Genomic DNA, 14,467 nt, shown 5'->3' with positions numbered 1-14,467 from the left:
GAGCAGGGGTTCCAGGCAGGGCAGGGTGGGGTGCTGGCAGCCTCTTGCCACCCTCTTCCTTCCATTCCCATCCCTTCCCTCCCCCGGGGCCAACGCTGTGATTCAGCCTCTCAGTTTCAGTCCTCATAGCCAATTTCCATGCGGAGCAGGAGGGAACACGGCAGGGAGGAGCGAGCAGCCACACACTGCCCTGTGCCTCCTGCCCAGGACTGGCACAGGTTTGTGGGCACCAACAGAGACCCCCAGCGGGCCCCAAAACGCAGGAGGTCACCCCACCCTGCCACCCCCACCTCCATGGGGGGATGCAGGCTGCACCCTCTGATCCAGGAGCATCCCCAAGGAGCAATGTCACAGTGCTGCACCCCAAAACAACCATCAGCTCATGGATATCACACCCCAAAACAAGCATCAGCTCATGGATATCACACCCCAAAGACCCACATGGGGTAGGACATGCTGCCCTCCAGCCCCCTGCACTCCCCTCCTACCTCACCTGACAGCCTCAATGGGGGAGTCATGGATCCCTTTTGGGGTCCCCCTCATGGAACCCAGAGCCTCACAGGAGCTGTCATGGCCTCCATGGGTCCCCACAAGTTCCCCCAGGTCATCTGTGGGGACATCCAGGCCTGAAGTCATCCCTTCCTCTCCCACAGCAGAGCCTCTCCTACCCTGAGCTCCTGGATCCCATGGTGGCAGCACATGGAAGGTGGAGGCAGCCTTGAAAAGACCAGTCTGGATTTTATTAAAAGTTCAGCACCAGTAAATATATAAAAAGAGCAACTGGGCAAGAGGGGAGATCTTAAATTAACGGAGCTTAAGGCCAGAGAGGGCTGGTGTGGCAAAAATTCAAGGCACGGGCAGGGCATGGGCACCTCAGCCTCACCCTGTGGTGACACAGGGAGGTGACACACCAGGAGCCCCTGTAGCACCAGGCTGGGGAGTCCAAGGGGAGCTGGCAGATTGCCTGGGAGGCTGGAGGAACAGGAGCAGGAGCCTCAGGAAGGGGCAGGAGCAGCTCCAGCAGCATCGTGCACTGCTCCCAGAGCAGGGGCAGCCTCCCAAGCCCATCAGGACAACATTGGGGTCGATCCTGGTGCATCATCCACAGATCCTGGGGAGTAGCTGAGGGGACACAGAAATCCCCAGTGCTGTGGGGCATCACTGCTGGTCAGGGCTCCTGGGGCACTGGGGACAGGGGTGGCCCAGGCCCCTGGGCAGGCAGGGACATTCAGGGCTGCTGCTGTTCCACTGATGGGAATTGGGCTGTGCCAGCAGACATCCCGGTGGCAAAGGCAGCCCTGCTGCAGGGTGCTGGGCAGGATTGGCCCCTCCCCATGAGTCTGAGTTTCTACCGGTGGCTGGGAGGAGCCCGAAGCCTGATGTCCCCAAGATGGCATCGCAGAGCCACCACCATCCAGCTCAGTCAGTGCTGGCTCCCCCTTCACCTGGCTCATCATAGGATCTCTGCAAACAAGGAGAGTTTGGTGGCACCAGGGGTGTGGGCAGCAGACCCCCCACCCCTATAGCATGACCCCCAGACCTTGGTCATCTTTGTCTCCTTTGGTCTTGGGTTCCTGCCACCACTCTGAGAAGAATCCCTCCTCGTAGTCACCTTCACCCTCAAACTCGCCATCAGAGGGCAGGTCCAGCACCTCCAGCCCCTCAGCGCCATCCACCTCCATCTGCAGCACAGGAGGAGGCAGAGGAGCTCGGCAGCCTCACCTGCAGTCGTCTCCAGGGCTGTTTGGGGGGTCACACCCCCACACACACCACCCTGCACCCCACATCAGGTACCTCATCATCATCATCCTGCAGGTACTGCCGGGCAAACTCCAGCATCTTCTTCTGAGTGGCCGTCTGGTTGTGGTACCTCACGGCTTCCTGCGCACCCAGGGGGAGAGGGGCTGGGTCAGACCCTCCCTGGGCACTGCAGGCCCACAGGATGGGGGGCTGGGGGGGTCCTCACCGGCCGTGGCTCGAAGTCTTCCTCACGGAGGCGCCAGCGCTCGCGGTGGAAGCGGTAATAGACCAGGTTCTGCTGCATCACCGTGTCCCCCGGGTCGAAGAGCATGTAGCTGGAGACGCTGCGCACCGCGTCCTGCACGTCGTTCACTGCGGGGAGCAGAGCCAGCTGACACGGGGTGACGCCCCTGACAGGGCACACAGCACCCCAGGGTGCCCCCAGGGCACGCACAACCCCCCAGTCCCCGCCGCACTCACGCTTGTAGTAAGCGAATTGTAGGTAGTGGTACATGGTGGCCACGAATTTCTCCACGAAGTAGCCGCCCACGTTGGGGGTGAGCTCGGTCTCGCAGTCCACCTTGCACTGCAGCACGCTCACAAAGTGGTCTGGGGGTGGAGATGTTGGGTGTTGCAGCCCTGATCGCCACCCCAAATCTGCCATCCCCCAGCCCTCCACTACCTGCGATGGCAGGGTAGAAATCCTTGAACTCCTGGAGCTCGTAGGCGCCCTCACAGCCGGCCAGACAGTCCTCATAGGCCTTGTAGTACTCGGCCAGAGCCTGCTCCATGTCGGCTGCACTGCTCCGGAAATCCCCACCGTTGTACAGCTTCACTGCCCGCACGAATATCGGCTGCAAGGACCCCGGCTCAGTGAGGGAGAGCTGCTCCCCTCGGGGTTTGGCAGCACCAGGTGGGCTTGGAGCCCTGGGGAGCCCCTGTCCTGCCCCAGCCCCATCCCCTCCTCACCTCATAGGGCCGAGCTTCCAGGTCAACCAGGTATTCATCCACATCCAGCATGGTCCTGTAGTAGTTCAGGTACCTCAAGGTCATCTCATGCTTGGGGTTTTTCTGCAGGAAGGTGTGGGCAGCAGACACGGCTTTCTCGATCTTGTTTGACTGTGGAGGGAGGTGCAGAGACCTGCTGCAGGGCAGCCTGAACCCACAGTGCACCCAGCCAGACACCTGGGCTGCAGGACAGAGGGGTGATCCTTGTGGGGAACAGCCCTGAACCCACAGTGCACAATCATCCACTGGCTGTGATGGACAGACAGAGTCTAGGAGCACGGACATTGCAGGTAACTCCAGCCACACCAACCTCCTGGCTGTGCCCGTGGTGGCCACAGGGGCAGCTCAGCCTCTCATGGGCTCCCATATCCAGCCAGGAGTGATCCACGTGGTGTGAGGAGGATCCACGTGGTGTGAGGAGGATCCACGTGCTGTGGGTTTGACCCACACATCAGCTCCTCTCCAGCACTGCCATCAGACCTGGCTGCTGCCCCTGCTGCTTTATGGGCTCTCGGGTTGCAGCTTCAGGGGAGTGAGCAGGGAGGGAAGGTGGTTTGAATGACCCATCCATGAAATGGGTTTGGGCCAGAGCAGCAAGAGGAAAAGGCATTAAGGACGAAGCCAGGCAGTCCCTCACCACTGCCAGGTGAGTGGGGCTGCAGTGCTGAGTGCTAAAACAGCACCAGCAATGGAAGGTGCCAGGGACCAGACCCTGAGCAGGGACTGTCCCCTGCCAGAGCCACTCTGGCCAGCACATGGCCACCCAAGGGGGGTGCCTTATGAAACCTCCCTCCCCAAAACCTCCCTCCACGTTTGCACTGTGAAGCTGAGCAAGTCCTTCTTTCTTACAAAGCATCCAGACACGTGTCCCACCACAACCACAGAGGCACTGCACCCTCCAGCTCAGGCCCCTCAGGCTGGGGCAGCCCCTGTGTGCTCTCTGCCTGTCCAGGGAGACCTTGGGCCACCAGGGCAACACAAGGTGGGACAGAGGGACACAACCACAGGGGCCCCCCAGTCGTCCTGCCTGATGTGTCCCAGATGATGCTGACGTGCCACGGCTCAGGGGCAGTATGGAGGAGCTGGTGGGGGATGCCAGATGGGGAGGGAAGGAAAGGGGAGGCACCTGACAGCAGGGTGCAGGATGGAGTGGGGCACAGATAGACGGGAGTGGGATTCAGGGTGGGCAGATCAGAGCCTGACAGTGTAGGATGGGGAGCACAGGATGGGGATGCAGAATGGGGGTGTCAAAGAGGAGGCGGCACAGGATGAGACCCAGGAAGGGGTGTGCCCAATCAGGGGGCAGGATGGAATGGAAAGATCGGTGGTGCAGGATGGAGGAGCAGGACCCTCCCACCCCTTCCCCCTTCCATTTGCACCGCCTCACCTTGAAGAGCGCGTAGTGCAGGTACTGGTAGGGCTGGCGGCGCTGGAAGTCGCGCAGGGTCTGCGCCGGCGGGTAGCGCAGCTGGAACACGGGCAGCTCCCGCTTGCAGGCTCGCAGGCAGCCGGCTCGGAGCAGCAGCCGCCCGAAGAGCCGCAGCTCCCGCTCCCACTCCCGCTCCCCGGCGGGCCCGTCCCCGGCGGGCGGGGGCTCCCCGGCGCAGCGGCGGTGGCAATGCGCCTCGCTGTCCCGCAGCAGCCTATGGAGCCGCAGGCTGGCCTCCAGCCCCTGAGCGCTCTCCGCCCACTGCGCGTCCGCGTACTGCTCCAGCGCCCGCTCGTAGGCGCTCTGCAGCGGCTCCAGCGCGGCCGCGGGGAAGCCGCGCACGCTGTACTGCTCGTACTGCGCCGCGCACAGCCCCGCCGCCAGCGCCGCCAGCAGCGCCCGCGCTACCGGCACCGCTACCGGCACCGCTACCGGCACCGCGCCGCCCATCGCCGCTGCCGCGCACTGCCCGCGCAGCGCCCCGCGCACTGCCCGCGCACCGCCCCGCGCACAGCCCCGCGTACAGCTCCGCGCACTGCCCGCGTACTGCCCGCGTACTGCCCGCGCACCGGCCCCGCGCACAGCCCCGCGCACAGCCCCGCGTACAGCTCCGCGTACTGCCCGCGCAGCGCCCCGCGCACTGCCTGCGCACCGCCTCGCGCACCGCCCCGCGCACCGCCCTGCGCACAGCCCGCGCACAGCTCCGCGTACAGCTCCGCGCACTGCCCGCGTACTGCCCGCGTACTGCCCGCGCACCGCCCCGCGCACAGCTCCGCGCACAGCCCCGCGTACAGCTCTGCGTACTGCCCGCGCACCGCCCGCGCACCGCCCCGCGCACCGGCCCGCGCAGCGCTCCACGCCGGGCCCCGCGCAGGGGGCGGGCAGCGGGGATGGGCGGTGCGTGGCGGGCGCGCAGGGTCTTAGTGCGGCTCCGCCGGCCCCGCGGGGGATGCGCGGGGGATGCGCAGAGCGAGGTTCCTCAGCAGCACCGTGCGCGGGCGCATTCTCCAGGCCGGCGGTGGCCGGAGGTGTCCCCGCCGCTGGCCCGTGCCAAGCCCGAGGCCACACGCCCTGTGCCGTGCCAGATCCCGGCCCCAGAGCTGTCCCGTGCCAGGCCTCGGCACGGCCGCAGTGGCCCCGGCCCAAACCCAGCGCTTTGTCGCTGGCTGGACGGTGGCACTGAGGGATGTCACTGCGCGGGGCAGCAGCCAGGACAATGCTGAGGTTGCTCCCTGCGGAGCGGAGGGTGCGGCTGTGGTGCCACCACCCCTGTCAGCACTCCCTGGGCACAGCGAGGCCGTGTTCCAGCGCCATCGGGGGAGCCACGTGTCCCCCCAGGCTGCTCCGAGCCGTGCTGACGGTGCTGGCCCCGGTGTGGGGTGTGCTGGGGGGCTGCAAACCCCCCCGGGGCTGAGCTAGGGGAGCTGACGGTGCTTGGCTGGGGCTGTTTCTCTCACTGGTAGCACTGAGCCTCAGAGGAGCTGGGCTGGGATTTGGGTTTGGGTGCACAGCCTGTTGCGTTTCCCACCTGGCACTCAGCAAAGGCTCTTGCCACAGGACCTGTTTCTTGCCGATGGATTTGGGGGATCAGGGATGTGTGGGCAACGCCTCTGTGAGAGTTTGAGGCTGTGTTTGTCTGGGAAGGACTGCTGGGAGAATTTCACATTTTTGAGTGAAGGCTCTGCCAGCAGCAGACTCGTTATTAAAACACTTAATTCCTTTTATTTACTCTCCCGAGCTGCTGGGACTGAGCAGCAGCATCTTGGGCCGGGTGCAATGAGCTGGCAGGGGCAGAAGGAAGAAGAGGAGGAGGAGGAGGAGGAGGAGGAGGAGGCAGAGCAGCGCTAGGACCTGGGGCAGGGCAGGGCCGGGCTGGGCCTGCAGCCGCACGGAGGAGGAACTGCCCAAGGAGAAAAAAAAAGAGAGAGAGAGTAAATAATGAAAAAATGAGAGGGAGGAGGAAAAAAAATAGGAGAGTAAAAAAAGAGGAAAAGGGGGAAAGGAGGGAAGAAGAGAAATAAATAAAGGAGGGGGGAAAAAAGAAGAGGAAAAACAAAAGAGAGGGAAAGAATAACCCCTGCCGCCGTGGATCGCTCCGTGCCGCGGTGTCAGCTCCCGGCGCGGCGGGGGGAGCGCGGCGGGGCCCGGACACGTCTACAGAAATTCCAGGCGGGCCGGGCTGGGCGGGCGGAGGGGAAGAGAAGGCAAAGGGGCGTCCCGGGCAGGAAAGGGGCGTCCTGAACCCCCCGCCTTCCTCCTTCCCTTCCGCCGCCTCAGCCCCAGCGCCATGGCCATGGCCCCGGGCAGCCGCTGCTGCCTCCTCCTCCTCCTCCTCCTCCTCCTGGGCGTCTTGGGGGCCCCGGCGCTGGGCGACCCCGGCCCCTTGGAAGACGTGGTGATAGACAGATACTATATTCCCAAAATCTGCCTGCGGGAGGCGCAGATGGGGGATTTCATTCGCTACCACTACAATGGGACCTTTAAAGATGGCAAAAAGTTTGACTCCAGGTATCGCCCGCGGCTCCGCGGCGGCTGCATGCGGGGGGCAGCTGCGGCGGGACCCTGCATGCCTCCCCCAGCCCCCAGCCCGCCATCCGGGCCGGGCAGGCAGCCTGGAGACCCCGCATGCCTTCCCCAGCCCCAGGACAGAGACAAAGCCCGGCTTGGAGCCGAGGAGGGGTTTCGGTGGGCGCTGGGGTGGCTCAGGAGCCTGCACACGCGGCAGCCTGAAGCGAACCCCCAGCCCAGGCTGCAGCCCCCCAGACAGGTCCCACGGGAGCTCCCAGCCCTTTGGGGAGCCTGCACCCCCTCAGTCCACAGAGCTGTGGGATAGCCTGTGCTAATTTGGCCCTAATTGGCACGCTGTGCACGCAGGAACACGTATGTGCATGTGCTGCACAGGCAGGGAAATGCTTGAAGCACTTTGAGACGTGGCAGCAGCAAAACCCTTCATTATACCAGAGGCTTTGCTCTGCTGGCCTCAGAGCTCCTTGGCCCCCTGCTCTGCTCATGCTGGCTGGGAATCGGGGTTGGGGCAGCCCCTGGTTTGCAGCACCATGTGCAGGAAGGAGCACTGGGGACACAGGAATAACTGGAGCCACATAGCAATCAAAATTTCCCAGGCAGGTGTTGTTTTGGAGCTCTGGAAAGCAAAGGGGGTTCACAGTTTAACGTGTCTTATCTTTCTTGTGAGCATCAATGGGGGAGAAATTAACTGCAGTGGGAGCCTCACTGCTAAAAAGAGTTCTCTGTCAAGAGGACATTGCTGCCCCAGTAGTTTCTTGGAGTGTTTTAAGGTTTAAAAATAAAAACAAATTTGCAGTTTAAAAATGAGGCCGGGACATCATCTTTCCTCATCACTGTGTAAAGCTCCAATGTGCCAGGTACAAAATGATTTGGAAGCAGCAGGAAGCCCCAGAGCTGCCAGCCTCCAGCCCAGCTGAGTGGGTGAGATCTGGGGAGGGTCTGGATGGCTTTGGGGGCTGAAATCCTGACCAGCTGCCCTCCAGCAGCATGAGATTGAGCCCTCCAGCATCCACATTTTTGATCTATGAGCTCTGCCTGCAACACAGGGACTCACAGGCTGTGATGTGAGACCTACACTGGCAGCTCTGGGAGCTTCATCCCTTTTCTCAGCTCTGATGGCTCTGTCCCTTTGCCCCAGCTACGACAGAGGGGCCACGGTGGCCGGTGTGGTGGGCGTTGGGCGGCTGATCACGGGCATGGACCGGGGGCTGCAGGGCATGTGCGTCAACGAGCGGCGCCACCTCATCGTGCCACCCCACCTGGGCTACGGCAGCATCGGCGTGGGTAAGGGGCCCTGGCACGGCGGGCTCGGGGAGAAAAGGCCCCAGGGGCAGGGACAGGGCTCCAGGGGCCCCCTGGAAGATGTGGCCTAAGGGCGGCTCCATGGCCAGGGCGAGGGGTGCTGAAGTGGGGCTTCCCTGGTGTGGTGTTCCCCATGGCAGGAAGGAAATGATGGATCCGACTCCATGTTCTTGGAAAGTCAATTTATTATGATATGATGTGATATGATATATTATATGATATATATTATATCATATTAGACCATATATTACACCATTTATATTATATTATATTATATTATATTATATTATATTATATTATATTATATTATATTACATTACATTATATTACATTATACTACATTACATTCCATTATATTACATTATACTACATTACATTACATTATATTACATTATATATACTACCTCACATTATATTACATTATACTATATTATACTATGCTAAATAATAGAGAAAGGATACAGACAGAAGGCTTAACAAGATATTAATTAAAAACTCCTGACTCCTCGGAGTCCCAACACAGCTTGACTGTGATTGGTCATTAAGTCAAAACAATTCACATGTTGGATAAAAAAAATCTTCAAATCACATTCCAAAGCAGCAAAACGCAGGAGAAGCAAATGAGATAATATTGTTTTCCTTTTTCTCTGAGGCTTCTCATCTTCCCAGGAGAAGACATCCTGGTGAAGGGATTTTTCCAGAAAATGTGACAGTGACAGCCTGGGAATGGGGGGTCCTGCCCCCAGCTGGGCTGTGCTGGGTCTCCAGCAGTGGGTTCAGGGGAGGCTGCAGGGGGCAGAGCCCATGGCTGGCCTGGGCTCGGTGTTGGCCCCACTGAAGGTGCTCTGTCCTTGCTGCTGCCCCTTTAGCGGGGCTGATCCCCCCAGATGCCACGCTGTACTTCGATGTGGTCATGCTGGACATCTGGAACAAGAATGACAAGCTGCAGATCACCACCCTGTCCAAACCCCAGCACTGCAACCGCACGGTGGAGAACTCGGACTTCGTGCGGTACCACTACAATGGCACTCTGCTGGATGGGACCCCCTTCGACTCCAGGTAGGGCCACTGGGATGCCCCCTGGCCTCAGGGCACCTGGGATGCACCCTCTGCCTCCACACTGGGCCACTTGGGGTGGCTGGGACCCAGGGACACCAGCCTGGGCACACAGTGGGAGCAGCCTCACCCTGTCCTGCTCCCCAGCAGGGCTGGTGCAGCTCCATGACCCCCCAAACCAGCCTCTGGCACAGCCCTGCTCTGCCTGGGGCTGCTGGTGCGGCCCCATCCTCATCCTCATTATCCACCACCAGCTACAGCAAGGGCAGCACCTATGACACCTACGTGGGCACGGGGTGGCTGATCAAGGGCATGGACCAGGGGCTGCTGGGGATGTGCGCTGGGGAGAAGAGGAGCATCATCATCCCCCCGTTCCTGGCCTATGGGGAGAAGGGCTACGGTGAGCCAGGCAGCACCCCATGCTGCCAGCCCATTCCCTGCCAGCTCTGAGCAGAGCCCCCTGGTGTAGGACCCTCCTTCAGGCTGAGCTCTTTCCTCTCCCAGGGACGGTGATCCCGCCGCAGGCATCGCTGGTGTTCAGCGTGCTGCTGGTGGATTTCCACAATCCCAAGGATGGCGTCTTCCTGGAGCACCTGGAGGTGCCAGAGACCTGCAAGCGCCGGGCTGTGACCGGGGACTTTGTCCGCTACCACTACAACGGGACACTCATGGATGGGACCCTCTTTGACTCCAGGTGTGGGATGGGACACTCATGGATGGGACCCTCTTTGACTCCAGGTGTGGGAGAGAGGGGACACTCATGGATGGGACCCTCTTTGACTCCAGGTGTGGGATGGGACACTCATGGATGGGACCCTCTTTGACTCCAGGTGTGGGAGAGAGGGGACACTCATGGATGGGACCCTCTTTGACTCCAGGTGTGGGAGAGAGGGGACACTCATGGATGGGACAATCTTTGACTCCAGGTGTGGGAGAGAGGGGACACTCATGGATGGGACCCTCTTTGACTCCAGGTGTGGGAGGAAGTGGCCGTGTAGGGAGAGACCCTGATGTCCTCTCCTGGCTGCAGGGAAAGGCTGGAGAGGGGGTGTTGGAACCCAGGAAATTCCTCTGGCTGCCCTGGAGGACTCGAGACCCTGCCCAGGGGGGATCAGAGACCTTGGAACAGAGCCCAAAACCCCTGTGCCTTTGATTTAGCCCTTGGAAAAAACAATTACCAACCTTATATGAAGAATTACACGCCACAAAAGTTTAAGTAGAACGATAGTGAATTGATCACAGGGTGAAAAATAGATTTTTGGGGGTTTTTAGAATGGGGGTTCAGGGGGCAAGATGGAGGAATCTGGGCGTGTCCAGCCTTTCTCCTTCTTCTTGGCCTCCATCTTCTGCTGTGATGGTGGCACTTTTGTATTGGTTTAGAGTAGAAGCTCACTGTCTAACATAGGTGATAGGTATTGGAAAGTAATTGTAAATATTGTACACGTAGTTTTCAGTATAAAAGGATAACACTGCCCCAAGGACAGGGAGAGTGCCTCTGACTCTCCTGCTGAGTGGACCTCAGCAAGGGGACAATGGGCATGAAATAGGCTAAAAAACCCAATATCTCTTTGTTGCATCTCTTGGAGCAAGGTTTGTTTCCTGGGCAAGCAGGAGAGGCTGGGTTGGGATGCAGGGGCTGGGGGCATTGATGGATCAATGGTGCTGGGGGTTCTCTCGCTGCAGCTACTCCCGCAATCAGACCTACAACACCTACATTGGCAAGGGCTACATCATCCCTGGCATGGATCAGGGGCTGCAGGGCGTCTGCGTGGGAGAGCACCGGCGAGTGGTCATCCCCCCACACCTGGCTTACGGGGAGAACGGTGCAGGTAAACGTGCACAGGGCTCTGAGGGACACCTGTGGGCTCTGAGGTGCTCTGAGGGCACAACAAGGGGTGTGGTGGTGCTCACAGGGGTCCCAGGATGAGGGAAGAGATGAGAATCGACTCCATGTTTCAGAAGGATGATTTGTTATTTTATGATATATATTGTATTAAAAGAAAATGATGTATTAAAACTATACTAAAAGAATAGAAGAAAGGATTTCATCAGAAGGCTTGAAAGGAATAGAAAGGAATGGTACAAAATCTTGTGACTGACCAGAGAGTCTGAGACAGCTGGACTGTGATTGGCCATTAATTAAAAACAACCACATGAGACCAATCACAGATGCACCTATTTCATTCCACGGCAGCAGATAATTATTGTTTACATTTCATTTCTGAGGCCTCTCAGCCTCTCAGGAGAAAAAATCCTAACAAAAGGATTTTTCATAAAATATGTCTGTGACAAAGGGGTGTGGGAAGAGGCAGGGAGAGGCTTCACCAGCCCTGCAGCGCTCCAGCACCTCTCCTCATCCTCCTCTTCCAGGGGATAAAATTCCCGGCTCAGCCGTGCTCATCTTTGATGTGCACATCATCGATTTCCACAACCCCGCGGACCCGGTGGAGATCGAGACCGTGTTCCGGCCCGAGGGCTGCAATGTCACCAGCCGCCACCGCGACTTCGTGCGCTACCACTACAACTGCTCCCTGCTGGATGGCACCCGGCTCTTCTCCTCGTGAGTGCCCCCCGAGCATCCCTGTCCTTGCTGGGGACAAATCCTGGCTGGCACTGGGCTGGGGGTGACAGGCACCAGGACCTGGGACGGGCAGATTGGCCACAGGGCAGCAGGAGGGGGTTCGAGGGACACAGAGGGATGGACAGCAGGAGGGTTCAAGGGATGCAGGGGGATGGACAGCAGGAGGGACACAGAGGGATGGACAGCAGGAGGGTTCAAGGGATGCAGAGGGATGGACAGCAGGAGGGTTCAAGGGATGCAGAGGGATGGACAGCAGGAGGGTTCAAGGGATGCAGAGGGATGGACAGCAGGAGGGTTCAAGGGATGCAGGGGGATGGACAGCAGGAGGGTTCAAGGGACACAGAGGGATGGACAGCAGGAGGGACACAGAGGGATGGACAGCAGGAGGGTTCAAGGGACACAGAGGGATGGACAGCAGGAAGGTTCAGGGGACACAGAGGGATGGACAGCAGGAGGGTTCCAGGGACACAGAGGGATGGATGTGGCTCCATGGAGGGGGTGGAACTTCACGGCACGCCAGGATGGAGGATGTGGGATTCTGGGATGGAAGGGGTTGGGGTTTCAGGGCTGCCCCGCTTTTCTCACCTGTTTCCTCTGTGCCTCCTGCAGCCATGACTACGAGAAGCCCCAGGAGGTGACTCTGGGGGCCAACAAGGTGATTGAGGGGCTCAACAGTGGCCTGCTGGACATGTGTGCAGGGGAGAGAAGGGTGCTCATCGTGCCCCCACACCTGGGCCACGGGGAGAGCGGAGGTAGGGGAGTGTGACCGTGTCCACAGGGGTCTGAGGATGAGGGGAGAGATGAGGATCTGACTCCATGTTTCAGAAGGCTTGATTTATTATTTTATGATATATATTATATTAAAACTATGCTAAAAGAATAGAAGAAAGGATTCCATCAGAAGGCTGGCTAAGAATAGAAAAAGAAAGAATGATAACAAAGATTTGTGGCTCGGACTCTCTGTCTGAGCCAGCTGGGCTGTGATTGTCCATTAATTAGAAACAACCAACATGGGCTAATCAAAGACCCACCTGTTGCATTCCACAGCAGCAGATAACCATTGGTTACATTTTGTTCCTGAGGCCTCTCAGCTTCTCAGGAGGGAAAATCCTAAGGAAAGGGTTTTTCATAAAAGATGTCTGTGACGGGGGAGCGTCAGCTGATGTGGGCAAAGCAAACTGGGTGGTTCAGCCTTGCTGGGCTGGGCTCCACCACCCCTCACCCTGCCAGGGCTGTGGGGCTCAGGGCTTTGCCTCTGCTGTGTTTCCAGCCCGGGGGGTGCCTGGCAGCGCCGTGCTGCGCTTCGAGGTGGAGCTGATCTCCATGGAGGAGGGGGTTCCTGAGGGCTACCTCTTCATCTGGCATGGGGAGCCACCAGCCAACCTGTACGAGCAGATGGACCTCAACAAGGACGGGGGGATCCCTGCTGAAGAGGTGAGCGGGTGCAGGAGGAAATGGGGGCACAGGGGACCCCACCCTGGGCAGCAGCACTTGAAGGGCACTTGGGAGGCTGCAGAGCTCTGCAGGAAGATCACCCCAGTCAAAAGCATTGCTGCTGGGTGTGGGCAGGGTCCCCAAGGGCAGCCTCTGCTCCCTGTCCTTGGCATGGGCTGTGCTCTCCCTGCCCTGCCTGGTGCTGGCTGTGCAGAGCCAAGCAGCGTCTGTTCCCTCTCCCCTCTGCAGTTCTCCACCTTCATCAAGACCCAGGTGGCAGAGGGGAAAGGCCGCCTGATGCCCAGCTCTGACCCAGAGAAAGTCATTGCTGACATGTTCCAGAACCAGGACCGCAACCAGGACGGGAAGATCACACCCGAGGAGCTGAAGCTCAAGTCGGATGAGGACCAGGAGAAGATCCATGAGGAGCTCTGAGGGGCAGTCCCTGCTGTTCTGGACTCATCCTTGCCATGTCATGGCTGCTCTCCCACCCTGGGACCTGCCCCTGCCCCTCCCCAGTCCTGCAGGGGGTTGGGTTTTGATTTTCACCTCTTATTAACTGAGGGTATTTTGATGTGTTCTCCTGAGCAGGAAAACTCAGCCCCCAGCTACTAAATCCAGACAAGAAGATGTCCCCTCCCTAAGCCCCTTCACCCTCCACCAGTGACTGCAGGTCCAGCTCCAGCCCCTCACCTGGCTGTGCTGCAGGGGGGGGTCCCCCTCACTTCCACCCCTTTTTTGTAGTTTAGGGTTGGGGATTGGGTTTTTTATATACACACTTAAAATTCTTTAGAGAGAATGAAGAGAAGGCTTTTGTCCCCTTCCCTGCTCTGCCCCTGCTGCCATCCTCCCTGGGACAAGAGGCTGAAGAGGGCTCAGGTTCCCAGGGTGAACTCTGCAGGCATCTGCTGTCCCCAAAATCTGGAACTGCGGGACCTGGCAAACCCCTCATCAGCTGGGAGAAGGGCACAGAGCCTCATTCCCCAGCCCTCAGGGAGCAGCACTGTCCCCCTTCACACCCTCCCCACCTCCCAGTGACTGAGACAGATCAGAGCTGTTTGATTTCCATGCCTAAATGCAGGTCACAGTGCTCAGGTCCCTCTGCTGGACCAGCACAGCTCCCAAAACCTCTGCAGTCTGTCCTGGACAGGGACAGAAGGAATGCAGGAGCACAGCAGTGCAGAGTGAACCCCTCAAACAGGGACTCTGCCTTGCACCAAATAAATCATTCCTCCAGGTTTCCAAGGAGTTTGACTGTGTTTGGTTTCTTTGCCGTGAAAATTCCCATGTGTTGGGGTACAGGCACAGGGACCAGCTTCACCCAGGGGGATTCCAGGCTCCAACACCCACTGGCTCTGGCAGGAGAAACCAAAATTCCCACCTGGGGTCCT

General features: G+C 59.2%; 2 protein-coding genes across 4 annotated transcripts; one reads left to right on the top strand and one right to left on the bottom strand.

Moving 5' to 3' along the window:
* Window positions 1-718: 718 nt before the first annotated feature.
* P3H4 (prolyl 3-hydroxylase family member 4 (inactive)) lies at window positions 719-4,682 on the bottom strand. Its single transcript, XM_054649802.2, has 8 exons — window positions 4,136-4,682; window positions 2,710-2,859; window positions 2,423-2,594; window positions 2,221-2,349; window positions 1,967-2,112; window positions 1,795-1,881; window positions 1,541-1,682; window positions 719-1,464 (listed from the first exon to the last, which is right to left on the bottom strand). Exons 1-8 carry the CDS (start codon window positions 4,625-4,627, stop codon window positions 1,454-1,456), a joined length of 1,329 nt encoding a protein of 442 aa, XP_054505777.2. The 5' UTR covers window positions 4,628-4,682; the 3' UTR covers window positions 719-1,453.
* Window positions 4,036-14,324, top strand: FKBP10 (FKBP prolyl isomerase 10). 3 transcript variants are annotated; one of them, XM_077190810.1, is made up of 10 exons: window positions 4,036-4,156; window positions 7,842-7,987; window positions 8,875-9,064; window positions 9,316-9,461; window positions 9,566-9,755; window positions 10,745-10,890; window positions 11,432-11,621; window positions 12,252-12,394; window positions 12,913-13,076; window positions 13,326-14,324. In XM_077190810.1, the coding sequence occupies exons 2-10, from the start codon at window positions 7,900-7,902 to the stop codon at window positions 13,509-13,511; spliced, it is 1,443 nt and encodes a 480-aa protein (XP_077046925.1). In that variant the 5' UTR covers window positions 4,036-4,156; window positions 7,842-7,899; the 3' UTR covers window positions 13,512-14,324. The 3 variants fall into 3 exon arrangements, with proteins under 3 accessions (XP_077046925.1, XP_077046926.1, XP_054505719.2); XM_054649744.2 differs by lacking the exon at window positions 4,036-4,156 and adding an exon at window positions 6,243-6,685; XM_077190811.1 differs by lacking the exon at window positions 7,842-7,987 and having other exon boundaries at window positions 4,044-4,156.
* The last annotated feature ends 143 nt before the right edge of the window (window positions 14,325-14,467 follow it).

The sequence above is a fragment of the Agelaius phoeniceus genome, chromosome 26 (genome assembly GCF_051311805.1).
Source record: "Agelaius phoeniceus isolate bAgePho1 chromosome 26, bAgePho1.hap1, whole genome shotgun sequence".
Lineage (NCBI taxonomy): Eukaryota > Metazoa > Chordata > Aves > Passeriformes > Icteridae > Agelaius > Agelaius phoeniceus.
This window is presented reverse-complemented; position numbering and strand designations above follow the sequence as displayed.